The sequence below is a fragment of the Salvelinus namaycush genome, chromosome 2 (assembly GCF_016432855.1).
Source record: "Salvelinus namaycush isolate Seneca chromosome 2, SaNama_1.0, whole genome shotgun sequence".
Classification (NCBI taxonomy): Eukaryota; Metazoa; Chordata; class Actinopteri; order Salmoniformes; family Salmonidae; genus Salvelinus; species Salvelinus namaycush.
The window spans coordinates 21889110-21917036 of NC_052308.1; the positions used below are offsets into that span (position 1 = coordinate 21889110).

Sequence of the window (27927 nt, forward strand, 5' to 3'; positions counted from 1 at the left end):
ACACTCATAGGACTTCATGTTACACAATACATGTATGTTTTGTTCGATAAAGTTCAGATTTATATCCAAAAATCTCAGTTTACATTGGCGCGTTACGTTCAGTAGTTCCAAAACATCCGGTGATTTTGCAGAGAGCCACATCAATTTACAGAAATACTCATAATAAACATTACTAAAAGATACTAGTGTTATGCATGGAATTTTAGATCCACTTCTCCTTAATGCAACTGCTGTGTCAGATTTCAAAAAAGCTTTACCGAAAAAGCACACCATGCAATAATCTGAGTACAGTGCTCAGACAACAAAGCAAGCCATACAGATATCCGCCATGTTGTGGAGTCAACAAAGTCAGAAATAGCATAATAAATATTCACTTACCTTTGATGATCTTCATCAGAATGCACTCCCAGGAATGCCAGTTCCACAATAAATGTTTGATTTGTTCGATAAAGTCCATCATTTATGTCCAAATACCTCCTTTTTGTTCGCGCGTTTAGCCCAGTAATCCAAATTCATGAGGCGCGAGCAGACGAAAAGTCAAAAAGTTCCGTTACAGTCCGTAGAAACATGTCAAACTATGTATAGAATCAATCTTTAGGATGTTTTTATCATAAATCTTCAATAACGTTTCAACCGGAGAATTCCTTTGTCTGTAGAAATGCAATGGAACGCAAGCTAACTCTCACGTGAACGCGCGTGGTCAGCTCATGGCACTCTGCCAGACCTCTGACTCATTCAGCTCCCATTCCCTCCTCCTTCACAGTAGAAACATCAAACAAGGTTCTAAAGACTGTTGACATCTAGTGGAAGCCGTAGGAAGTGCAATATGACCCCTTTTCCACTGTATCTTGGATTGGCAAAGAGTTGAAAACCTACAAACCTCAGATTTCCCACTTCCTGGTTGGATTTCTTCTCAGGTTTTCGCCTGCCATATGAGTTCTGTTATACTCACAGACATCATTCAAACAGTTTTAGAAACTTCAGAGTGTTTTCTATCCAAATCTACTAATGATATGCATATTCTAGCTTTTAGGACTGAGTAGCAGGCAGTTTACTCTGGGTACCTTTTTATCCAAGCTACTCAATACTGCCCCCCTGTCCCAAAGAAGTTAATCTGTCCCATATATTATGTTCTTACAAAAAAAGGGGGTTAAATTCTCTATTACAGCCAGTATTGAAGGCTATCAAATGCTTCTCAAAGATGCCCTCTGGTGGTCAAACTAGCACTAACTAGCATTAATGGTACCAGTGGTTTTAAATAACGTGCCATAGAATTCTGCTGTACCCCGCAAGCTGTGCTGCTGGACGCTGCAACTTTTTAAAGGACGAACCACTGTACATATCTGCTTTACCTGTGACTGTTTATATATTAAATAATTATGTATTACTCAACGATAAAGGCATCTTTAGAACATACAACGTGATGTATCTAGATCCGGTTTTCCTGGTCAGTGTTTTATTGTTTTCAACTCCATTCCTCAGTGGCAAAAAGCTATAGGCTCTATACTCTGGCAAACCTGACCTCAATTGCTTTCTGTTTGACTTTGTGTCCTGGCTATTGAATTTCCTTTCCCCCTCTTGTTCAGTCTAAATATGTCTTGGATTAGATTGTTGTTGCCTGCACAAGATACAGATAACAATCATACATCTCCCCCAGAAATATAAATATATATATGTATACACACATACATATACATTTGAAGTCGGAAGTTTACATACACTTAGGTTGGAGTCATTAACTTGCTTTTCAACCACTCCACAAATTTCTTGTTAACAAACTATAGTTTTGGCAAGTCGGTTAGGACATCTACTTTGTGCATGACACAAGAAATTTTTCCAACAATTGTTTACGGACAGATTATTTCACTTATCATTCACTGTATCACAATTCCAGTGGGTCAGAAGTTTACATACACTAAGTTGAATGTGCCTTTAAACAGCTTGGAACAATTCAGAAAATGATGTCATGGCTTTAGAAGCTTCTGACAGGCTAATTGACATAATTTGAGTCAATTGGAGGTGTACGTGTGGATGTATTTCAAGGCCTACATTCAAACTCAGTGCCTCTTTACTTGACATCATGGGAAAATCAAAGAAATCAGCCAGGACCTCAGAAAAAGAATTGTAGACCTCCACAAGTCTGGTTCATCCTTGGGAGCAATTTCCAAACCCCTGAAGTTACCACGTTCATCTGTACAAACAATAGTACGCAAGTATAAACACGATGGGACCACGCAGCCGTCATACCGCTCAGGAAGGAGACGGATTCTGTCTCCTGGAGATGAACGTACATTGGTGTGAAAAGTGCAAATCAATCCCAGAACAACAGCAAAGGAACTTGTGAAGATGCTGGAGGAAACAGGTACAAAAGTATCTATATCCACAGTAAAACGAGTCCTATATCGACATAACCTGAAAGGCCGCTCAGCAAGGAAGAAGCCACTGCTCCGAAACCGCCATGAAAAAGCCAGACTATGGTTTGCAACTGCACATGGGGACAAAGATCGTACTTTTTGGAGAAATGTCCTCTGGTCTGATGAAACAAAGTAGAACTGTTTGGCCATAATGACCATCGTTATGTTTGGAGGAAAAAGGGGAATGCTTGCAAGCCGAAGAACACCATCCCAACCGTGAAGCACGGGGGTGGCAGCATCATGTTGTGGGGGTGCTTTGCTGCAGAAGGGACTGGTGCACATCACAAAAAAATGGCATCATGAGGAAGGAAAATTATGTGGATACATTGAAGCTACATCTCAAGACATCAGTCAGGAAGTTAAAGCTTGGTCGCAAATGGGTCTTCCAAATGGACAATGACCCCAAGCATACTTCCAAAGTTGTGGCAAAATGGCTTAAGGACAACAAAGTCAAGGTATTGGAGTGGCCATCACAAAGCCCTGTCCTCAATCCTATAGAAATGTGTGGGCAGAACTGAAAAAGCGTGTGCGAGCAAGCAGGCCTACAGACCTGACTCAGTTACACCAGCTCTGTCAGGAGGACTGGACCAAAATTCACCCAACTTATTGTGGGAAGCTTGTGGAAGGCTACCTGAAACATTTGACCCAAGTTAAACAATATAAAGGCAATGCTACCAAATACTAATTGAGTGCATGTAATCTTCTGACCCACTGGGAATGTGATGAAAGAAATAAAAGCTGAAATAAATCATTCTCTCTGCTATTATTCTGACATTTCACATTCTTAAATAAAGTGGTGATCCTAACTGACCTAAGACAGGCAATTTTTACTAGGATTAAATGTCAGGAATTGTGAAAAACTGAGTTTAAATGTATTTGGCTAAGGTATATGTAAACTTCCGATTTCAACTGTGTATATATATATATATTTTTTTTTTTTTTACAAAGCCTAATGTGTTTTGGTGGAGAGATAAAGCACTGAAAGGCTTGGCCTGGTGATAAGGTTTGTTATTTTAGTCATCAGGTGGAAAAGAGAGGGCTGAGGTAATCAGGAAATATTGTCCTGTCCGTCAGAGTGGACGAGCACTGAGCAGGTTGTACCTGTGGGATGTTATCCCCAGCTTGGGTCTCCTAGAGACCGCTGGGCAACAGCCCTATCTGAACACAAAAGCTTTGCTCTGCTCTGTAAGAAATTGTATTGTGTGAATGCACACTGTGATATTTAATGCTTAAAATGCAGTTTGTTTCTACGTCAAGGTCTTATCTTTGTACTCGCAAAACTCTAATTTCAGCAGCACCTGTTTTTTAAAGCCCACTTCTCGGGCAAGCTTCAGTTCATTGTATAGTTTTCAGGATGCCCAGTGATGCCCTTCACGGCCTTGTGTTGCAGTATATTAAGGGTGCGTTTTCAGATTGTTTAGCCCTGCGGTGTCAGGCAGCTTCGTCAGTTAATGTTTCAGCTGCACTTTGTCCTGTCTGAAAGCACAATGAAACAGACCCTGCCAACAAAGTCTGTGAAATCAGTGTGGATGGGAGCCTGTCCAACTACATATCCCAGGAGAGAGTAGACTAATACATATTTTTCCTCTCTGATGGTTTTAATTTCTACCTTTTTGGATAAGGAATGTTGGCAAATCCTCTCATAAAACATGTGCAGCTCTAGACACAAATTGCAAAGGGCCCTGCAGCTCTGAGATTAGATGTGGAGGAGTTAGGGAGAACCCCCTACTGCCTGTTCTAAAAGGGATGAGCTTCAGGAGTGCAGTCTTCACTGGCCCACGGTAGACTGCCGGGCGTCAAATACTTACCATTATGATGTCATTTCTCTGTAGTCAAAGCCGGCCCCCCTGCTGAGCAATCACTTTATAGTTTCCTGTTGCGCTTCTAGCCTTGGATTGACTTTGCATGTTCATTGGGATCATGTGCATATAGGGGAATAAAAACATGTAGCCTAAGGGTTATCATTTTACCTTTGATGTTATGCAGTGTTAATGTAGTAGCCTAGATGACATGCAGTGTAATATCACCATGTAATACTTTTCAGCTGATGACTGTCACATCCCAGTTAAACTTCATTAGTATAAACCATTATGCCTAAAGGCTACAGCACCCCTGACACTGTCGATTTACTCACTCAAATGTAGACCCAACCTGCTTTTACTGGGAATTTCACAGCAATGGGGATCTCCTGGTCTCTTTCTTTGCATTTCCTTAACAGGGACTTACTATCAGCCCACTGAAATAGCTGACCTACTGTATGAGTGTTTAGCCGACACCCTTGCTGGCTGGCAGGGTGGAGGAGCTGCCCCCAGCCCACGTCACAGGACGTGTAATGAATTCCAGATTGCTGACAGCGCAATGTGGCTACATAGTAGATCACCCTAACAACACCAGCCTCAGCGCCCTATAAAATGTATGCCATCCAACTCCACAGCAGTGAACTAACTGCCATAGCAGCAGAGACTAGTGAACCTCCGAGAGGCAGCTAGCTAGGGAACAATGATTCAAGTGGCTTTCTCTCTGTAGTGTTTCACCTTTCTACTGAGTGAGCAGGTTCATATTACTAGATCATTATGGCCTCTGCATTCTAAGGATTGTTTAGTTCTTTTCATTTCACTTTGGAGACCATTGAGAAACTGCAAGTGACATATTTGAAAATGTTCAGCTCATGCTTTGTAGTTTCTTTTGTTGATTTTCTTTAGTAGTTATTACATCAAATAGTTTCAATTAAAAAATACTAAAACATAAGTATACTATGTTGTCCCAGTAGTTTAGAACATGATACAGATATGAAGGATCTACTGGTCTGAGTCCTGTCTGAGAGGCCAAGTCCTATTTTTGAAAAGCTCTCCTCTGTGAGTTGTACAGTACCTTTCAACACTGCATGGGCTGCCAAAACTGGTGAATGGCTTTTGTTCCGGGCTCCAGTGCTCTGGCCTGCCAAGTCATAGCCCTCTTTGTCGATCAGTAATTGTAGAGCAAATGCTCCCCCATCATGTGTTGGAGTGACTCATAGTTCACTATCTCAGACCTTGACAGTGACATACAACACAGTTAATACAGAGAGTTACTTTTCTATTGCTGTGTATTAGATCACCTCCAGATTTGAGGTACCTGTGGCATTTATGATTAAATTAGGTCTTAATTGTGTGTTTATGAAATTGTATGGTAAATGACGTATGGTAGGACTATCTCTCACTCTTTACACTGGCATGCAAAGATTGAGGTCAACGCCTGTACTGTACACACACACCTCAAAGAATGCACATGTGATAACATTGAAAAACATTTACTTGTGAGTCATAATTACCATCCCATTCTGGAACTGCGCCTTGACATGATAGAACTATATTTCAATTTCCTCTGTTAATTAAAAGGGCTTTTATCTGTTTCTATTGAGACACTTTGGCAAGACCTAAGTGGATATTAAGCCTAGTCTGTTGGAATGCATCAATAGCCTGCCAGTTAGAAATATGAAAAATGTCCAGACATGACCACTTTTTATTTTGATTTGGTTATCACTTTCTTCCTATATGACGTGGGACTTTACCTGTTCTGTAAAACGCATCAATGACAATTTGTATAACATTTTAATGTTGATATTTCACATGATCTCTGTCCCCTGTGTTCTGCTCTGTAGAACTAATTTGGGGTTATTATTGGATATAGGGGTTTATTGAACTCAGAGATGGTCATCATGGAGTTCTAGAGTAGTAATTACACAGTGTAATGCCAGTATAATAGTGTAATGCCAGTATAATAGTGTAATGGCAGTATAATAGTGTAATGGCAGTATAATAGTGTAATGGCAGTATAATAGTGTAATGGCAGTATAATAGTGTAATGACAGTATAATAGTGTAATGGCAGTATAATAGTGTAATGCCAGTATAATAGTGAAATGCCAGTATAATAGTGTAATGGCAGTATAATAGTGTAATGACAGTATAATAGTGTAATGACAGTATAATAGTGTAATGACAGTATAATAGTGTAATAACAGTGTAATGACAGTCTAATAGTGTAATGCCAGTCTAATAGTGTAATGACAGTATAATAGTGTAATGACAGTATAATAGTGTAATGGCAGTATAACAGTGTAATGACAGTATAATAGTGTAATGACAGTATAATAGTGTAATGGCAGTATAATAGTGTAATGCCAGTATAATAGTGTAATGCCAGTATAATAGTGTAATGCCAGTATAATAGTGTAATGGCAGTATAATAGTGTAATGACAGTATAATAGTGTAATGACAGTATAATAGTGTAATGACAGTATAATAGTGTAATGGCAGTATAATAGTGTAATGGCAGTATAATAGTGTAATGGCAGTATAATAGTGTAATGGCAGTATAATAGTGTAATGACAGTATAATAGTGTAATGCCAGTATAATAGTGTAATGACAGTATAATAGTGTAATGGCAGTATAATAGTGTAATGGCAGTATAATAGTGTAATGGCAGTATAATAGTGTAATGACAGTATAATAGTGTAATGCCAGTATAATAGTGTAATGACAGTATAATAGTGTAATGGCAGTATAATAATGTAATGGCAGTATAATAGTGTAATGACAGTATAATAGTGTAATGGCAGTATAATAGTGTAATGGCAGTATAATAGTGTAATGGCAGTATAATAGTGTAATGGCAGTATAATAGTGTAATGGCAGTATAATAGTGTAATGACAGTATAATAGTGTAATGGCAGTATAATAGTGTAATGGCAGTATAATAGTGTAATGGCAGTATAATAGTGTAATGACAGTATAATAGTGTAATGGCAGTATAATAGTGTAATGACAGTATAACAGTGTAATGCCAGTATAACAGTGTTATGACAGTATAACAGTGTAATGCCAGTATAATAGTGTAATGCCAGTCTAATAGTGTAATGCCAGTATAATAGTGTAATGACAGTATAATAGTGTAATGGCAGTATAATATTGTAATGACAGTATAATAGTGTAATGCCAGTCTAATAGTGTAATGCCAGTATAATAGTGTAATGCCAGTATAATATTAAAATGACAGTATAATAGTGTAATGCCAGTCTAATAGTGTAATGCCAGTATAATAGTGTAATGCCAGTATAATAGTGTAATGACAGTATAATAGTGTAATGGCAGTATAATAGTGTAATGGCAGTATAATAGTGTAATGACAGTATAATAGTGTAATGGCAGTATAATAGTGTAATGGCAGTATAATAGTGTAATGACAGTATAATAGTGTAATGACAGTATAATAGTGTAATGACAGTATAATAGTGTAATGGCAGTATAATAGTGTAATGGCAGTATAATAGTGTAATGACAGTATAATAGTGTAATGGCAGTATAATAGTGTAATGGCAGTATAATAGTGTAATGACAGTATAATAGTGTAATGGCAGTATAATAGTGTAATAGCAGTATAATAGTGTAATGACAGTATAATAGTGTAATGACAGTATAATAGTGTAATGGCAGTATAATAGTGTAATAGCAGTATAATAGTGTAATGACAGTATAATAGTGTAATGGCAGTATAATAGTGTAATGACAGTATAATAGTGTAATGGCAGTATAATAGTGTAATGGCAGTATAATAGTGTAATGCCAGTCTAATAGTGTAATGCCAGTCTAATAGTGTAATGCCAGTATAATATTGTAATGACAGTATAACAATGTAATGCCAGTCTAATAGTGTAATGCCAGTCTAATAGTGTAATGCCAGTGTAATATTGTAATGACAGTATAATATTGTAATGACAGTATAATAGTGTAAGGACAGTATAATAGTGTAATGACAGTATAATAGTGTAATGGCAGTATAATAGTGTAATGCCAGTCTAATAGTGCAATGCCAGTATAATAGTGTAATGACAGTATAATAGTGTAATGACAGTATAATAGTGTAATGACAGTATAATAGTGTAATGACAGTATAATAGTGTAATGGCAGTATAATAGTGTAATGGCAGTATAATAGTGTAATGCCAGTATAATATTGTAATGACAGTATAATAGTGTAATGCCAGTCTAATAGTGCAATGCCAGTATAATAGTGTAATGACAGTATAATAGTGTAATGGCAGTATAATATTGTAATGACAGTCTAATAGTGTAATGACAGTCTAATAGTGTAATGACAGTCTAATAGTGTAATGCCAGTATAATATTGTAATGACAGTATAATAGTGTAATGCCAGTCTAATAGTGTAATGCCAGTCTAATAGTGTAATGCCAGTGTAATATTGTAATGACAGTATAATAGTGTAAGGACAGTATAATAGTGTAATGACAGTATAATAGTGTAATGGCAGTATAATAGTGTAATGGCAGTATAATAGTGTAATGCCAGTATAATAGTGTTATGACAGTATAACAGTGTAATGTCAGTCTAATAGTGTAATGACAGTCTAATAATGTAATGACAGTCTAATAGTGTAATGACAGCATAATAATGTAATGACAGTATAATAGTGTAATGACAGTATAATAGTGTTATGACAGTATAACAGTGTAATGTCAGTCTAATAGTGTAATGACAGTCTAATAATGTAATGACAGTATAATAGTGTAATGACAGTATAATAGTGTTATGACAGTATAACAGTGTAATGTCAGTCTAATAGTGTAATGACAGTCTAATAATGTAATGACAGTATAATAGTGTAATGACAGTATAATAGTGTTATGACAGTATAACAGTGTAATGTCAGTCTAATAGTGTAATGACAGTCTAATAGTGTAATGACAGTCTAATAACGGCGTTTTAAAAACTTTTGATCAATCAGCAGTGTTATTATTATGGAGCCTTAAAATGCCCCCTGGCCCTATTGGAGATGTAAATGAGCCTTTTTAAGATACAACTGTTACTGTTCTTGTGAATTAATTCAGTTGATCATTATGTCTCAATCCTTCTGTATTTACAGTGTTGAAAGCTCCAGGTCGGACCTGAACAAGCTCCCGGTTTTACCCACTAGAATCCTGAGGGAGCACCCCTCCCTGGTATACTGGTAAGCAGTGCACTCTTTAACCACAAATGCACAAGGGGTATTAATCCAAGTGGATTACACACAGTCCCATAGATATCAGACCGCAGTCCTGTCAATACCAATCCTCCCCCCACCCCGTCCCTATCCCCATCAAATGGCTTTTTAATTGTAGCTAACACCTGGATGCACAAAGCACTTATTTTCCCATGCAGATGAGCTGGTGTGGGCAGCGAGGTGGAGGTACACCCAGAGTCCTGCCAGGCTGTTTATCTCCGATGGGCTGTATTAATTAGTGCTCTGTGTTAATTACGTCTGGCTGCATCATGAACAGCCAGGGTGGTGCTGACTTCATCATGTCCTCATGGGAGCTGGGCTAGACAGGAGGGAGAGAGAACGAGACGGCCAGGCCAGCCGCTGGTTAACAGCTCCTGTGTCTGTCTGAGTGCATGCTGCTGCATCTTGTTCTTCTGCCTCAGCATTCATCTGTGGCTGCAGCCCAGCCCACTGATGAACAGCAGCTGTATGGATTAATGGGCAGATTGGAATTACAGGGCCGTGTGTGTGTGTGTGAGCAGATGGGTCGTGTGTGTGAGCTGAGAGGAGATGAGAACCATGGTCAGGCCAGTAGGCCAGACAGAATTCTCTCCATGAACAGGAACAATGTGTGTCAGGGAAGGACTGTCTCACCACTTGTCTCTGTTTGGGGATATGTTACAATCAGTAATGGCTTATTCATTTCGGCTTTTATTTTTCTCTATTACAGTGAAGACCGAGTGATCGAGCACTATGAGAACCTGAAGGGCCTCAGCAGAGGGCAAGCAATTGTGCAGTAAGTCATGTAATAAATGGGCCTTTTTATGTTAATCTGGGTCAAGTGCATGGAGGAAATGAGCTGCTGTGTACCTCTAGTTCAGCACGTTCATCAGTCCAACACACTCTGCAGTCCTCTGTAGCGTCTACTCCTGTGTTTTTGTTTGAAAGGGGTTGCTGTCACACTGCCAGAATGTGTCATTAATTAGGGGACAGCGAACTTTTACTATGCTGTGGGCAGCCAGCAGTGTGTGACAGAGGTCCACTCTGTTTTCCCTGGGAGGGCTTAGCCTAGTGAGGTCGTTTACACACGGCTGTATGATTTGTGCCCTTGACTTGATCAATTGATTCTCCAAGGCCCTGTAAAGAAATCGATGGCTCCGCCACTGTAAATGACTGTGTCTGGTGAATGACTGACTGGGGCTTAAACCCCTTTCAAACTTCTGTAGAGCAGCGCCTCACAGACGTTGATGAAGTGTAACTGCCTGAATTACTGCTAACGTGTCCCTCTCCGTTTTGAAGGTATTTGGCCTTAGTGGAGTCCCTCCCTACATATGGAGTTCATTATTATCCAGTAAAGGTAAGAACGAAATCAACCCTGTATCTTACAGTAGGAAGCATCAAACATCTGTACATTTGTTTTCATGTTTGCTTTCCCATCTAGCTAACATTTTTTAAATATAAAAAAGTAGTGTGTTCAGATAGAAATACAGCCGTTTTCCCTCTGGAGTCTGGACAGGGACCTTAGCTGGCTGTTTTCTCAGGCTCAGTGCTTAGTTAACTAATGATTGAGTGATCCTTCTCTCAGCAACTCTCTCACTCCCAAAGCCTCAACCCCACCAGCCCCGCTCTCCTACCTCACTCATTAAAGCAGGGTGTCTGAGCACATCAAACGCTGCTGTTAAAATGACTCGGTCTGTGGCTTTTTAGGGCTGCTTCAATGCATTTGATCTCTCCTTGTGTTGCTAGTGCTGCTAGCCTAATGGGGTAATTGCCACAGTAATGGCCCGTTCTTCTTTTAAAAATGTACCACTTAAGCTGCTCCTAATGACTGCTGTGCCTTGCCTTCCCAACAGGACAAGCAGGGCCTGCCGTGGTGGCTGGGAGTCAGCTATAAAGGCATTGGACAGTACGATTTACAGGACAAGTTGAAACCTCGGAAGGTAGGTTGGCCTTCTGTGACTTGTTTCTCCTTATGGTCTAACTGAACAACCAGCCCCACTCTGGTTAATAATCCACCAAACTGTAAATAATGGCAACAAAAAGCTTGTGTTCTTGGCCAGGGTAAAGGGAGGGAAAGTTGTTATCAACGTGGGTGTGATAGTATCTGGATTATGGTGATAAGATTGTGGCATTCCTCATTTAGGGTGTGATTGAAATAACCATGACTGTGATTCCAAATATGATACCTAAAGTTACAGTTTTGGCAAAAAAAGTTACAATATATTCTTGTGTGTTTTCCTCCGCCAGTTTCATTACTATGTCTCTTACCTGTTCCCATGTTGGATCCCTGTTGACACAGCTGGGTTTGCTTAATGCCAAGGCATTAATGGGCGTGTCCCATGTATTAAACCCAGCGTATCCCAGTTCCTTTCTCAGCAGCCCTTCCAGTGGAAGGTGTAATTATGGTGCAGGATGGGGAGCAGGCAGGCAGGGCTCTGGGGCTGGATGAGCCGGCACCAAGCCAGCCTGGGCGGTCTCTGTGAGGGGCTCAGCTCTGAGAGAGAGCTATGCTCTACCCAGGCCAACCAACCACACATGGAGGGAGGGAGCACTCATGCCAAAACTCCTCCGTAGCAGACCCCTGGTGAAATGGTGGACTTTTGTAATATGCTTTTTTTTTTAAGTGCACAACTCTTGTTGCTGTTCTAGAGGGGCCTGTCATCTGGTAGAATATTGATAGTGCTTCCTATCCAGGCTGGCGACCTTTGTATTCATCGCAGCCCCCCTCTGCCCTTCTCCAAGCATGCTGTGCTCATTATGCAAAGCTGCCTGTCATTGTGTGTGTGTGTTTCTCTCGGAGAGCAAACAATTGATCAAGCAATAAAACACAATCACCTTGGCAGGGGGGCTGTGAGAAGCTTGGAAGGGTGTGAGGGGCTTGGAACGGGGGTTGAGGGGGTCTTGAAGGGTGGGGGGGTTGAGGGGGTCTTGAAGGGTAGGGGGCTGAAGGGGTCTTGAAGGGGGGGCTGCAGAAAAGGAATCCCACTGCAGCACTCCAATCGTCCTGTGAGGAATCTTGGGAACTCGGGATGAAAAGGCTTTTGAAAGTGATGTTTTCCCAGACTTCAGTGACATGCGCTGAAAGAAGCTACTGTAGCCTTTTTATGGATGTCAGCTTTATCACAACTTAATGGATGGGATGAACCACAACTTCCTATCCCTGTCTGTTGGGTAAAAGAGAACTGGGGCTTTTTCCAAAATCTCAATAGTAACCAACACGTCGTTCTGAGTCTTCAGACATAGTCATAGATGGACCATGACTATGGAAGAAGGGAAGGGTAAGTATGTATTTTAATGGGTATAGGACACAAAACCATACAGGAGAATAAAATGTATGCTAGAGCAACACATTTTATACAAAGGCCGTACTTTAAATGAAAAGTTATTTCTAAGATGGTCTGAGGAGCAAATGGCTGTGATATAGAGAGCGCTCTCTCTCTCGCTCTGGCTCTCTGTGTGTGTTTCTGTCTATTTGTTTCAGTCTCTCGCTCTCTCTCTCCCAATTTCAATTCAAAGGGCTTTATCACTCTATCTCTCTTTCTCTCTCTCCGTGTCTGTCTGTTTCAGTCCATCTCTCTCTTCCTCTTATCAGCAAGTCATTTGACACTTACTTGTATTATAATCACTTGCAGGTCCAGTTATATGGTCAACCAATAAAACCAATGTAAGCACAGCTCAGTAAGGATAAAATAATTTCTGTAATGGTAATAATCATATATGATTAGACCCTTCATTTTTTATCTTGGAACAATAAAAGGCTGCTCAAATATTTATATGGGTGCTAAAATCCAAGGCTAGCTGTGTCAGTGGACCGTGCAGCTCCATTCCCTATAAGCCGTCTTTACACTTCTTTCACCTCAGTATATAATAGGTTAAAACCAGAGCCTTAATTAATGTGTGTGTTTGTAGTCGACTGTAGCATTCTCTCTCGTCATGCCTCTGCTGGAAATGTTCAGTGAACCAGCGTGCCATGTGACTGTATGAGAAGGGTGTGGTGGTTCTCTTCCTGCGTGTAAGTCCCAACCTTTGACACACATTATTTATCTTCCTCAGAGGATTCCTCCATCACGTCACAGGGCCTGGGGGAGTCTGGGGAGGTTGTTGTGGGTTCAGGGTTGGGTCTGCATCAGAATGTTCTGGGAATATCTCAAACCACAGGTATTTTGGCATGGGCTCTAATGAGAAGTGAAACCGCTAACATCTGAAATAAATGAGACTGAGATGGGGAACTACTGTTCTGTTCTCTAGATGACTGGACTGTCTCTCTACCATTCACCTCATGTTTAGTTTTGGTGGTAGTTTCTCTGCAATGCAGTTTGGCAGCACTGGCTTGGACTGTTTCCTCTGTCCAAATAGTAAGTGGGGTCTTGTGATCAGAGTTGAAGGTGTGTCACACATCCGTGATATATTTTGGCACTTACTACCTTTGGCCATACTTGAGCACTCATTAAAATGGTTGTGTGTGTGTGTGTGTGGTGTTTTGAAACTGTCTAATGATCTAGTTATGTAAATGTCTGTTATCTGTTTATTTTCTGAATGTGCTGTAGTAAGTATCCAGGGGGTTTGTGAATTAGAGAGGGGTATCCCACACAATGGGGTGAGTCTGTGGGAAGTGTGGAGCCTGCTGGTTCCCATTGTTCAGTAATTACCATGCTCCCAATCCACAGTTAGACTGGGGATCTAATTGATTAGGCTAGGCCTACAGTATTGGCTGGAGCAGCAATGGAGAAATGGTCTGGGTCACTTTACTTAAAGCATGAAGTAACATCTTATGAAATATTGACACCTAATACACTGTTATTGGCTACAGCATTTGCTTTGTGAGTTGCAGAAATTCAGTTTTACATTTTCCTTTGGTTTTAATAACTGACTTTAGAGGTGTAGTGAGAGATTCTTCCTTGTCAGCTTGGGCCCAGTTCTGAGAGCTGACCGAGAGCCGTCCTGTATTCACATGGAGGTGAAGAGGGGCCCGCTATTAATGATTAGACCAAAGTAGTAGATTCCTGAAATATTTGTCTTGGGGAGCGGTGGGAGGCTGGAGTTGATAGCACTCTGAACAACAGGGGTTGGCATGGTATGTAGAACCCAGATAACACATCACAAAGGGTAATGAAGGTACTAAGGGTTATGAATGTGGAGGGCTAATCTAAGATCTGTGGATGAAGGGAAACACACTGAAAGAAAGGGGTCATGATGGTCTTTTCCCAGAAGAGGAGAGGAGGTTGAATACCTCTCTGTGCACAGCTTGTTCATCTGGTTTGACTGAGGAGGAAGATTGTGATAGAGGGAGAGAAGGAGTGAGTTACACAGAGCCAATTGATGAGGAAAGGAGAGAGAGCAGAGCAGTGCAAGGTGGGCGAGGTCAGAGTGAGGTGTCTGTGATGTCAGAGGGGATGGGGGGAGAGAGGCGGAGCATGCTCAGCTGACACTCTTGCAACACCTATCTGGCTGTCTGAGAACAGATGAATGTATTGTTCAAGGACGCTCTAGCCCTGTGGGAAACTTGGCCAAAGGATTCAATAACACCCTGATAATTCACCCGGGACTTAAAAAGCACATATACCTGCTCTGGTAAGCCCCCTTTTACCTGACTAGGTAGTTCAGGACACATTTAGTTGAGTTGCTGTTGTCATTCTGTTTTTGGGTTACCTGTAAGTAATTGTATGTTAATGTGCTGTACAATCCACAGTTGTAAAGCAGTGACTGCGGTGTATACTATACTGGAAACATGTAGAACCTGTTTAGAAGAATAAGATCCCTATTGTGTTATTAACATTTTTACCAAGACTTCAATGTACTAAAATCAGTTCTCAGGCTGGGTTGCTTGTGAGATCATTTAGATTTCTCGCTGAGGACTGTAGTCAAGGGTCATGTGTTCTATTATTTAGAGCTATGGCTATCTGCCTGGCTTGCCAGTACCTGGTAGAGAATGTTTATTAAATCCCTCTGCCATAAATCTACACCCCAGACCCTGGTGCCAGTGGTGGATTCTCACACAGCCAGACCAGGGGAGAGTCCATCGCTCTCAGCGAAAAGAGCTCCAAATCTCTCTAAAGAAAGCTCGGTTTTGCTGTTTGCAGATGTTTCACCCCACCCACTCCTCCTCCTGTTTTCAGCGCTCTCTCTCCAGGGCAGAATGAAATGAGAGGCTTCTTGCTAGGCAAGTCTTGCTCTCTACACTGGCTTAATTACTGAGTAGTAAGTAAATTCCACCTGACTGAGTGGCTGTCCTCTGTGCACTGCTGCTACTGTTATTGTTAACGTTGAGAAAGGCTGGTGTATCTGGGACTAAACTAGTGTCTTTCCATGCTAGTGGCATTGTGTTTGAGTTTAGATGGTCCACACATTGGATGCCTCAAGCCGCTTGGAATAAATACGGATGTATCAAAGCACATCTCTCTAGGTCTGCCACTCACTCAAACGGCATGGTCCAGTGGACTATTTACTAAGTGGTGTGTCCTGTTTTCTCTCTCTGTCTGCAGTTGTTTCAGTGGAAGCAGCTGGAGAATTTGTATTTCCGTGAGAAGAAATTTGCTGTAGAGGTGAACGACCCTGACAGGTGAGATGGAACAGACACTGGATGCATATAGTGATCCTGGGTTGTGTTCTGTAGCGTCAGGTTCAAACCTCAAAATGTTTGGTGCCTACTGAACTCAACCCAGGAATCTGTTGTCTTCTATTCTGATCCTAGCCTTTCTGAATCATAACAGGCGTAATTTCAGAGCCTAGTGTCAATGAGCTGTCTCCAATACAATATCTTGCTAGTGTCGAATGAAGGCCTTCCTTCTTGCTGTAAAGGACTGCTGCAGTCAGTGTTCTCAGGACATTGCAGCACTTCCAGCCTCAGTGCTGTATCACATGTTTAATATGGTGCTGCTAGCCACCTTGGCTGGAATTAAAAATCTCTGTTCCAACACTGCATCTCTCTCCCATCAATGTATTGAATTACAGAACCAGTCATGAGATTAGTTTATGCAAGGAATTGTTTTCTAATCTCTGATTGTGTATGATTCTGATATCAGTACCCATCATGTTATTAAAAGTGTATCTATAGTTAGATATCCAGGTATTCACTTGTTGTGTTGTCAGTCTGGATTAAAGAGATGAAATTACTCTTTTTTTATCCACAGAAGGATAGTTACCAGGCGTACATTCGGGCAGACTGGATTGGTCATTCACACGTGGTATGCCAGCCACTCTCTGATTAAGACCATCTGGGTGATGGCCATCAGTCAGCATCAGTTCTATTTGGACAGGAAGCAGAGCAAAGTGAGTGTGTCAGCAGCACAGCACTACTGCTCTTCTCCTACCCTCATCCCCATACCTGCATCTGTGCCTCTGTGCTGTTCCTAGCCTTATCAGGGCCTTGTCACCCCCACCATGCTCTTTCTCACTCCACTCCACATCTGAGTGCTCCTGTCCTTGTCTTAACCTTTACTCCTCTGTTTGCTAACATGTTTCTTATGGTTGACCCAATTTAGTCGACTGGTCGATTGTTTGGTTGATAGGCTGTTGGTCGACCAAGATTTCTTTAGTCGAGCAGTAGCAAAAAATTGTTTTTGTTAAATCATGGTGTACAAGACACCTGTCTGATTCGTGACTGTCTGAGTGGACTGATCCATTGTTGGGATGGCACAGTCCATCAGTGTAAGACATGCTACTGAAATCGTATATGGTTATATTATGTAAGAATAATGGTGCAAAACAAAACATTCTCGTATTTTATATAAAAAAAATGCGCTTTCTCCCACGTTGGATAGTGGTCGCTGTCCGTGGTTTTGAAAAATATCAGTGTGCTTCCTAGACGATGTTGCTGTGCGCATAATTGCAAGGTTAACCAGCATATTGGTGTTGAGAACAATGCGGCGGGAGGCAGCAGCGGAGTTAGGAGACCAGAAAACAGCCCGTGCCTTAATTGTCTAAGAAAAGTGAGGAGAGAGGAAACCCCAACTTAATTAGGTCTATAATCAATAGCCTAACTGTTAAATGTGCCTGGCTTTATAAATCATCCATATATATCTACAGAAATAAGACAGATCCTTCTTCTGTTGGATGTTTGTTTAATAGCCTACTGATTCTGTGTGCACCAAGCCTCACGCAACCACAACATGTTGGATAAACAATTTCACAAATTCTGCTTTTTTAAATCTTTGCTATGCTGTAATAAATGCTTTACAATATTTTTTTGTTTAGACCAGCTTCTGGTATTATTTATAACTTATTTAGTGTTGTTTACACTCTTCCAAATTGTCCCAAAATCAAGTCAAATTTATTCCACACGTCTGACTCTCCCTTTACCTCCTGAGCTATGAGGGAAAATTGCCTGGTATCGAGTTTATTTGTCACTTCCTCTGCATCCATTTTGTGTTAGGAGTTTGTTATAACCAATTTATTGATGTGATTATTTTGTATTTAACCTATATTTAGCTAGACTTGTCAGTTAAGAACAAATTCTTATTTACAATGACGGCCTACTACAATGACGGCCTACATATTATGATATGCTATAAGTCAGGCGCTATTGGTGCATGTGATGCATATACGTGTCATGTAAGTAGAGCAAGGGTTGAGGGAATGGAGAATGTTTTTCCTAAACAAATGAGGGATTTCGAGAATATAACTTTTCAGTCAGAAATATCTGTAATTATGTTGCAGCGTCAGCAACATGGACAGTGCAATACACACTGTTGATGTTCTGTGGTGGTCTCTGCAGCATGGAGGAGAGGGAGACAACGGGTGCTAGTCAGTCACTCGCTGTTTTTTTAGTTTTTTTTAACACAGTGCAGCAAGTCTGAGCCAGGCCCAGCACAATCGATTGGTCGAAAGAACAGACGACTCTTGATCGACCAAGATTTTTTTTGCAGGCCTAATGTCTCTGCCCCATTTTAATTGATGTATATTATAGTATTCTTAGAATAGCCTATGCATAGCTGTGGGGATTCTTGATTTAATGTCGACTTTCCTTGCTGCTCTATTTGATGAATCAACACAGAAGGACATTTTTTTACGTGTTTGTTTAGATGGTGCATATTTTGGTGGGTTATTTTGCATTACTGTCGTTACACAAGCTGAGTGTGAGTTATGATAGTTGCTCCGAGGGGTGAATGAGTGTGTCGCTGCAGTCAGATGGGTTTCAGCCTTTCAGAAGCAGATAGTGCTCATCCAGGAATAGTGTTGAGAGACAGGGCTCCGTTCCCAGCCTGGGCTGAAGCATGCAAATGGGGCTCTTATCTCGCTGCGCAGTCATTTAAGAATAAATACTGATGTGTGATTGTCACTGTCTCCCTCTTTTTCCTTCTTCCCCTCCCCCTCTCTCTCCAGTCCAAAGTTACCACGGCCAGAAGTTTGGGTGACATCGCCATGGACCTGACGGAGATTGGAGCACCCAGGATCAGTAAGCTGTCCAGCATGGAGAGTAAAGACCAGCTCATCATGGCCAGCAACGGATCCCTCATCTCAGCAGGTAGATAATGAGCTAACAACGGACAATGCTTGACGGACATATCGGTCCTATTGACTTCATTAAGACAAATGCTGATTAGATGAGATTGAAGTGGTCATAATGATTTTAATAGAATGTCTGCCTGATGCAGGGTCAGGAGACTCTGATGTGAGCGAGGAGTTAAAGAAGGAGAAGATTGCTGACCTGAAGAATAAAGAGAAGGACTTACAGGACTCTCTGACTCAGAAACTAGAGGAGCTCAAGAAGATCTGCCTGCGAGAAGCTGTAAGCATCTTCATCAGTACTTGAATTAAATAATTTCAATTAGATTATATCACTGCTGATTGTTCTCTTTTTGTTTTTCCAGGAGCTGACAGGCGGGCTGCCTAAAGAGTACCCTCTGGACTCGGGTGAAAAGCCCCCTGCGGTGCGTCGGCGCATGGGGACAGCCTTCAAACTGGACGACCTCTTCCCTTATGATGCGGTTAGTATAGGAGTCACAGGATGGGACCACTGGCTGTCATAAATATTATGTGTTCTTTTGGCTAATAAATCTTAGACTTGATTGACATTGTAATGCAACATTTTAATTGTGTGTGTGTGTGTGTGTGTGTGTGTGTGTGTGTGTGTGTGTGTGTGTGTGTGTGTGTGTGTGTGTGTGTGTGTGTGTGTGTGTGTGTGTGTGTGTGTGTGTGTGTGTGTGTGTGTGTGTGTGTGTGTGTGTGTGTGTGTGTGGAGTACATTCTCTATATATGACCAGGATAAGGAATTTCTAGTGATGAATATGCTTCTTTTATCCTGTGAAAATCCCCTTTGCACTGATCTGCATGCCTGTGTGCAAGTTACTCATCTCATCTGTTTCTACTGTGTCTTCTTGTCCTGCAGGATCCCCATCTCAGAAACCTGGAGAGCAGGTTTGCCCTGCAGCAGAAGATCGTGGAGGCGGCCAAGAAACTGGCCAACGAGGCTGAGCTCTGTAAGACGGTGAAGAAGAAGAGGAGGAGGAACTGCCTGGACGCCATGAGGAAGCTGCAGGAGATTGAGGAGGAGATCAACAAATACAGGATCAAGACGGGCAAAAAGCCCACCCAGAGAGCATCAATAATCATAGCAGGTAGCCTACACCACGCCATACCAACAGCCAGACATTGCATACAGTCACAGTGATAACACAGTTTAGATTGACTGTAGCATACTGAGGAATCACAAGTCCTGTCAACAGCACCTTGTCTGTACTAGTCTGAAAGAAAGAAGACTTCAGGACATGGGTTTTTATCAGATGTGGCTTCTAATGAAAAGCCCAACACAAGCATGTGTTAACCTTCGTTTCTCCCCTTTTCTCAGATGATGTGAACCTTGCAGAACTCAGCTCACTGTCCGACAGTCTTACTCTGGACGATGGTGAGTGCTGCGGAGGTTATATCATACATACATTAGCTAAACTTCTCTGTTCACATCTGTAGCATCCCCATAGCTTTTAGCAGGCTGTGACAATGACAGTTCCTTCTGTTCACCTGTGTGTTTTAGACGAGGATCTGGGAGGCCAAAGGCAACAGTCCCATTCTGTGCAGTACTCTCCCCGGCCCCACCACTCAGAAACCCTGAGCCTCCACTACCAGTCTGACCGACTGGCCTCAGCCCACGACCAGTCCCAGGACCTCAGCCCCAACAGCAGGTAAGTGCTCTTGCATGGGCCTGGCCACTGGCTACAGCTCTCCTGGCTCTGGGTTGTTTTGTTACCCAGTCTGTTTCAGACTGTTATTCTTGGGGTCCAGGGAGCAGCAGCGAGTATAGACCTGTAGAGGAGAACCAGGGAAAGCTGCCTGCATTCCTACCAGCCTCTTCTCCTGCTGCCCCCACAACCTCCTCTTATCAGCCCGAACACGCTCCATGTAAAAAAAAAAAAGCCACAAGCCTGCCTCTGCACACAGCATGCCTCCTACCCCCCTCCTCACCCGCAATGCCTACAGCAGCATCCAGTTCAGGTAGGTTAGGCCCGTATCCACAAAGCATCTCAGAAAGGTCCTAGGAATCCTATTCAAACCTGTTTTAAGACAAAGAATCTCCCAGCTCAGAGCAGATTTTAGGACGATGTTAAAAGACTGCTCAGACAAACTCTGAGCCAGGAGTAAAATCAACTTGTAAAAATTATTCAACTGTTAATCACGACAGTTCGAGGTACCGCAAAGTAAAGATAGTGATGACGCTCATTGACATGTTGCAAATGATGGGGAATAGCCAATTGCGATGAGGCATAGTCCGCTGTGAACTACACTGCTCAAAAAAATAAAGGGAACACTTAAACAACACAATGTAACTCCAAGTCAATCACACTTCTGTGAAATCAAACTGTCCACTTAGGAAGCAACACTGATTGACAATACATTTCACATGCTGTTGTGCAAATGGAATAGACAACAGGTGGAAATTATAGGCAATTAGCAAGACACCCCCAATATAGGAGTGGTTCTGCAGGTGGTGACCACAGACCACTTCTCAGTTCCTATGCTTCCTGGCTGATGTTTTGGTCACTTTTGAATGCTGGCGGTGCTTTCACTCTAGTGGTAGCATGAGACGGAGTCTACAACCCACACAAGTGGCTCAGGTAGTGCAGCTCATCCAGGATGGCACATCAATGCGAGCTGTGGCAAGAAGGTTTGCTGTGTCTGTCAGCGTAGTGTCCAGAGCATGGAGGCGCTACCAGGAGACAGGCCAGTACATCAGGAGACGTGGAGGAGGCCGTAGGAGGGCAAGAACCCAGCAGCAGGACCGCTACCTCCGCCTTTGTGCAAGGAGGAGCAGGAGGAGCACTGCCAGAGCCCTGCAAAATGACCTCCAGCAGGCCACAAATGTGCATGTGTCTGCTCAAACGGTCAGAAACAGACTCCATGAGGGTGGTATGAGGGCCCGACGTCCACAGATGGGGGTTGTGCTTACAGCCCAACACCGTGCAGGACGTTTGGCATAAGCCAGAGAAATCCAAGATTGGCAAATTCGCCACTGGCGCCCTGTGCTCTTCACAGATGAAAGCAGGTTTACACTGAGCACATGTGACAGACGTGACAGAGTCTGGAGACGCCGTGGAGAACGTTCTGCTGCCTGCAACATCCTCCAGCATGACCGGTTTGGCGGTGGGTCAGTCATGGTGTGGGGTGGCATTTCTTTGGGGGGCCACACAGCCCTCCATGTGCTCGCCAGAGGTAGCCTGACTGCCATTAGGTACCGAGATGAGATCCTCAGACCCCTTGTGAGACCATATGCTGGTGCGGTTGGCCCTGGGTTCCTCCTAATGCAAGACAATGCTAGACCTCATGTGGCTGGAGTGTGTCAGCAGTTCCTGCAAGAGGAAGGCATTGATGCTATGGACTGGCCCGCCCGTTCCCCAGACCTGAATCCAATTGAGCACATCTGGGACATCATGTCTCGCTCCATCCACCAACGCCACGTTGCACCACAGACTGTCCAGGAGTTGGCGGATGCTTTAGTCCAGGTCTGGGAGGAGATCCCTAAAGAGACCATCCGCCACCTCATCAGGAGCATGCCCAGGCGTTGTAGGGAGGTCATACAGGCACGTGGAGGCCACACACACTACTGAGCCTCATTTTGACTTGTTTTAAGGACATTACATCAAAGTTGGATCAGCCTGTAGTGTGGTTTTCCACTTTAATTTTGAGTGTGACTCCAAATCCAGACCTCCATGGGTTGATAAATTTGATTTCCATTGCTAATTTTTGTGTTATTTTGTTGTCAGCACATTCAACTATGTAAAGAAAAAAGTATTTAATAAGAATATTTCATTCATTCAGATCTAGGATGTGTTATTTTAGGGTTCCCTTTATTTTTTTGAGCAGTGTATATAGCACCATTCAGACAACCACAGTGAATGTGACTGTACATCAAATTTTGCAATGGTCAAACTGCTTGTAATTTTAGCCTGACACGATCACTTTGTCTACTCTTTATTATTGCCTCATATGTTGGCATGCATACAGCTTTTTTAACTAATTCCGATTGTTGTTAACAGCTGCATGTTTGCAATAAAACTGTTTTATCAACACACTTGTCACTCCTGTCTAACAACTCTAAATCTTTTTGGCACAGTAGGCATCAAGTCACTTGCCGATAATGTCGCATACAGCGTTTAAAAGGTCTAACTTTCATCGAACACAATCAAGTTAACATAACCCTAAGATCAAGACGAATTCAACTGCCAAACGTTAAGGCATGCCCAATTTAGACATCTGTTTTAACAACGTGATGTTGCGCTCCAAAGGGATAACTTGAAATGACATAATGTAGGTAAGTCAATAAGTGAAAGAAAAACATTATTTATTTCGGTATATCATGTAAAATAGGCCTCATAAGAAATCATTATCAAAAGTGCAAGAGGTACTGTTGCATGTAGGTCTAGATCATTTATGGGTTGATCATGTAGAAATATCAAAACAGGAACCACTGAGTTGCTGCATTTTTCTATTATCAAGACACCTGCTGGTAACTCTTAACTGGTTAGGACAGCTCATGAAGTGTCCTAAATATGTTGACTAGGTGGGACTCTTATTACTAAAGAGGCTTCATGCATAGCTTTTATTTTTACCCATAAGAGTAGGAGTAAAATGTTTGTTCTCAGCACCAATTTTCTACTCTGAGATGTTTTGTGAATACAGGCCTTGGCCTCCATGACCTCCCCTCACATACAAAGCTGCCTCTGATGTTCCTCAACACCGGCCAGGAGCCCCAATTAGACTAGCATCCTGTCTAGACCTTTGTTCTCTGTATAACTTCTGGATGGGATTTCTAACCCTATGTCAGATAGTGATCAATCTAATTCTGTATATAAGAAGGACAGAGGATTATGTTGTTCATCATGATGTTGTTCGTTTCCAGGTCAGATGACGACCCCCAGAATTTCCGTCAGCGGAGTGGCAGTCTGGAGTCCCAGTCTCAAGAGACCACACCCCTGGCGCCAGCGTACGTCCCGTTCCGCCGCAGCAACAGCACAGAGGTCCTGGACGATGGCTCATCCTACACCAGCCAATCCAGCGCGGAGTATACAGTGCCTGGGAACCATACCCACCGCCCCAGGGACCGCCGGCGTGGCAGGAAGGGCAACATCTACGCCAACACGGGCAGCATGCCCAACTTGGCACAGGCTGATGCCTGCTACAACACATACCAGCCCCCCCGTGCACCACGACCCACCACCACAGCCTACTATGTGACGGGCTACCCCAGCTACACAGAGCCAGAGCCCTACTCTAACGGAGTCTACATGTACAACAACGAGTTAGAGGGTCACTACAACGTTAACCCTTCGTACCACGCCGCGCCGGCCTACCACGGACATGATGCGTACAGCAGTCGCTATGGTGACGACGAGATGGACGGTATGGCTCAGAACCCCTACGCCACCCTGAGGCCGCCCAGGAACCGTCAAGCTCTGCCCAGGACGGAACATTTGACCAAGAACATCCAGAAGGCGCTGGTGGCAGAGCACCTGAAAGGCTGGTACCACCGGAATGCAAGCCACAAGCAACCACAGGCCTACGACTACAACCAGAGGGGTTCCCAGCAGAGCCTGGGTTACCAGACCATGCCAGCTCCCTACAGCAGGAACACATCCTACTCCTCAGGTACAGACAGCCTGCAAACTCCCTCATCTCACATGCAAACAGAATGATATTCCAGTCTGTTAGTCAAAGGCAATTATTTGGTAACACTTTAATGGGCAATGCAAAACGACACGCATCAGCCAACTCTGCATTCAAGCATGTCAATGAATGCTAACATTCAGTCACTCGTATGCGTTCTATATCTCAGAGATAAATTGTCCTATTGTAACTTTTCTTTGTTGTGGTTTCTGTTCCAGTCTCGTCACAGCAGTCCTCCACCGCAGGAGGCTGGCGCGGTCACCTGGGAGGGGGTATGTCAGAGTTCCACATGCCCCTACCGGTGCAGCAGCCTTACCCCTCCTACGGCACCGCTCACTACAGCCACCACGCTCACAACAGGTGAGAGAAGTAACTCTTAGTCCCAATTCAGCTCCTTATCTGATTGGCTGTCCCTGATCCTACTTAACAATGGAGCTAAACACCACTACTGTGTCATTGTGGAGAATGGATGCTCGCTGAAAAAAATGAAGCTTCTCTTTGATTTTATCGGCCACACACCATTATGACCTGTGTGTCTGACATTCCCTTGCTGATCATGATATGTCCCAGAAGTGTTGGAAACAGTTTGATAGTTGGTGCTCACTCACTTGCAGGCCAATTAGCATGGCTGCTTGATATGGATTATAGCGTCTGTCTGTGCAGCCAGTGGTTAGCTCATCTTACTGGCCTTAGGAATGGTTCTTCTTCTTCTCCTACTTTAACTGTCCACTGGGCTGCTCTCTTCATAGATATGGCTCCTCTTGCTCCTCCTACCAGCACTCTAAGGGCTCTTGGTACAGCCCTGATGGCCAGAGGTGCTGTGCCTTTGTCCCTGCTAGCTCTTTATCCTCCACCACCTCTCCTCCTTTCCTTCCTCCTCCCCTGGCTGTGGGCTCTGGCTGGGCCCGGGGCCAGGGCAGGTGGGCCAGGGCTCCAGTCCCCTGCAGCAGCCCCACAGCTACAGAAGCCAGAGGCTTACTAAAGTCTCCTTTGCTAAGTGTAGCCCACGATAGTAGTAAGTAACCAGCTACCAGTCTGTCCTCAGCGTGACTTCATTGCTTGCTTGTTTTTTTTAAAGTGAGCTAAAACAATGTCCTGGTCTGTGCTTTGGGCTTCTCTTTTTCAATTAGTATCAAAGCTGTTTGTTTGGGCTGTCTCTCTCTCCCTCTCTATAAGGTAACTGCATGGCTTTTATGGTTGTTGTTCATTTCTGCCATCTCTTTCAGCTGCCATACCAAATTGTCATCCAGCGGTCACATTTCTCTTAAGGGGTGTGCATAGACATACACCACTTAAACTGTCAGTTACCCCTGCTGTCTCCTCTCCCTCCCCATTATCATTATCACTGACCTTTGACCCTCTCGTGCACAGATGTCCCCCAGCAGGGCATGGGTGGAGGAGCTGTGATAGACTGGTGCCGGGGCCAGCAGTGGCTACAGGGTCATTAGAGAGGTTTGATGCTGGTGCCTGTCATGGTACTGAGTTCTGACCACCGAAATTAAACACCCGCGCTAAAGAATGGGTGAGAGAAGAAACTAACTACCGCCACAGATTCTATGGTGTTGGTGGTGACTCATTTTGTACGTGGCAGTAAAAAAACAACAACACAAGACTGCTTTGGTTGTCCTAGTACTCTTTACTCTATGGTGGTGTACACTGGTGGTGGTGGGGGTGGTGGGGCAGCAGCTCTGGAAGTGGTGGTATCTGTGGAAGAAGGAAAGTGACCCTGCATTTTGGATATTTGAATGCTGCGTGTGTTTGATGCTTGTTGTTCATCTGTCCATCTGCTTTGTTTTAAGGTGTGTGAATAGTTTAATCCTGGTGGAACACACTAACTAACACCTGTCATTTTGAAACTGGGATAGAACTCTCTTAAAGGTGGAGTGTTCCATTTCATTTCTCCAGTGCTGTATTCCAATGAAGTAACAACCCAGGGTTAAATTACTCAAATAACTTTTCACCAGTGGAGATGTCTCTTTTCTTGGATTGTATTATCAGTTTTTTGTTGCTAGCCTAACCTGTATACATCCTGTATGTGTTGCAGACCCAATGTAGATGTGAACCAAACAGAAACCTACATCAACAGCCAAACGAACTGCAGCTTGGATCCAGATGACCAGAGACTTTACTGGCATGAGGGCTCCTCCAAACCTGGAACTATAGTGTAGCAGTCAGGGCCATCAACTTTCTCAACTTCCACTTTGTGACGCTAACATGTGCCTTGGACTGCACTTACCTGCTTTTCTGGATGGAAAAAGGATCCAAAGAATCAAATATCAACCACTGTGAAATTCACACAGGGGAGGACCTTAAGTCTAAGTACAACTGATTTGAGTTCTCATACACGGAATTGCCAAAGTAGGTCCACCTGCGTACGTTCTCTGAAAGCAGAATTACAACACGGTCACCTGATCTGAATGTTCTGGATTGCTAGGGGGGTATGTGTCTGTGCACTGAGTTGCACTTGGTGCTGTGGCTGGTTGGGTTAGTCTGAGAGGCTGGCATGAGGATGGAGGATAATGAACATGACTTGTCCTGCAAGATTGATAATTGGGCAAGCTGTATGCTCACCATTACAATGACAGATCTCTCCAATATTGACACTTTTAAATGTTGAAATGAAGGATTGAAATTGGATTTTGAGTGTGAAGATGACTAGCAATGGCGACCTGCTGAAACGTTCTCCAGTCACTACTAATTTCTAGAGCCCATTCTATGATAGTGTTTGCAGATACTGTACAGCACTTTGTGCTATTTGTAGGTTGTCAGTCTTTTTGCACCAGCCATTTAACACAGTATTTGGACCTCTCTCTTGTTCTCAGTAATTTGATCGTCTTTACTGCCAAATGCTTCAGTCTAACCATTAAAGTCTAGACTCAACCATGTCAGCTTTTATACTTTCAAAGACCATGTTAACACTTTATCAGTGCCGGTTATGTAATACGTCCAGTCTATTACATGGCTTCATTTTATTGCTCAGTGCAGTGAGACAAAATGTCAGTTTTAAGTGCTTATTGCATCCCATGCTGGAATCCATGGACTGGTGCTTTCCATTCCTCTCAAGAAGGAATTTGTATGTACATGTTGATAATGTAAATAGATTGTATAGAACTGTTTTTGGAGCATTTTTTATATATTTTAAGAAGCATGTTATGAATAGTAAACCATCACATTTGTCAAGCTGGTTCTTAGTCGTTTGTATAATTTGAAATGCGTTTGAATTAAAACAAACATTCTGAGCTATGTCCTCAGTTTATTCATGTTTTAGTCTATGGTTGTGATGACGTCTGTTGAGGATCTGAGAAGACCTGAAAAATAAATATCCTGTAACTGATTCAGTACAACACAGGATTTAAATCTAGATCCATTTAATTAATCACTTAAATTTGTCTCCTTTCAG

General features: G+C 42.8%; 1 protein-coding gene across 1 annotated transcript in view; it reads left to right on the plus strand.

The window, feature by feature from the left end:
• Positions 1 to 27787, plus strand: part of LOC120020663 (FERM domain-containing protein 4B-like) — a 51121-nt gene extending 23334 nt beyond the window's left edge. The window contains exons 8-22 of the mRNA XM_038964369.1: positions 9339 to 9422; positions 10165 to 10230; positions 10734 to 10791; positions 11288 to 11374; positions 15917 to 15993; positions 16565 to 16703; positions 18756 to 18897; positions 19028 to 19161; positions 19244 to 19360; positions 19762 to 19990; positions 20221 to 20277; positions 20404 to 20551; positions 23764 to 24509; positions 24746 to 24887; positions 26572 to 27787. Of these exons, the coding sequence (XP_038820297.1) occupies positions 9339 to 9422; positions 10165 to 10230; positions 10734 to 10791; positions 11288 to 11374; positions 15917 to 15993; positions 16565 to 16703; positions 18756 to 18897; positions 19028 to 19161; positions 19244 to 19360; positions 19762 to 19990; positions 20221 to 20277; positions 20404 to 20551; positions 23764 to 24509; positions 24746 to 24887; positions 26572 to 26695 (2350 nt within the window). The 3' untranslated portion in view covers positions 26696 to 27787. The remainder of the gene's footprint in view (positions 1 to 9338; positions 9423 to 10164; positions 10231 to 10733; positions 10792 to 11287; positions 11375 to 15916; positions 15994 to 16564; positions 16704 to 18755; positions 18898 to 19027; positions 19162 to 19243; positions 19361 to 19761; positions 19991 to 20220; positions 20278 to 20403; positions 20552 to 23763; positions 24510 to 24745; positions 24888 to 26571) is intronic.
• Positions 27788 to 27927: the final 140 nt, after the last annotated feature.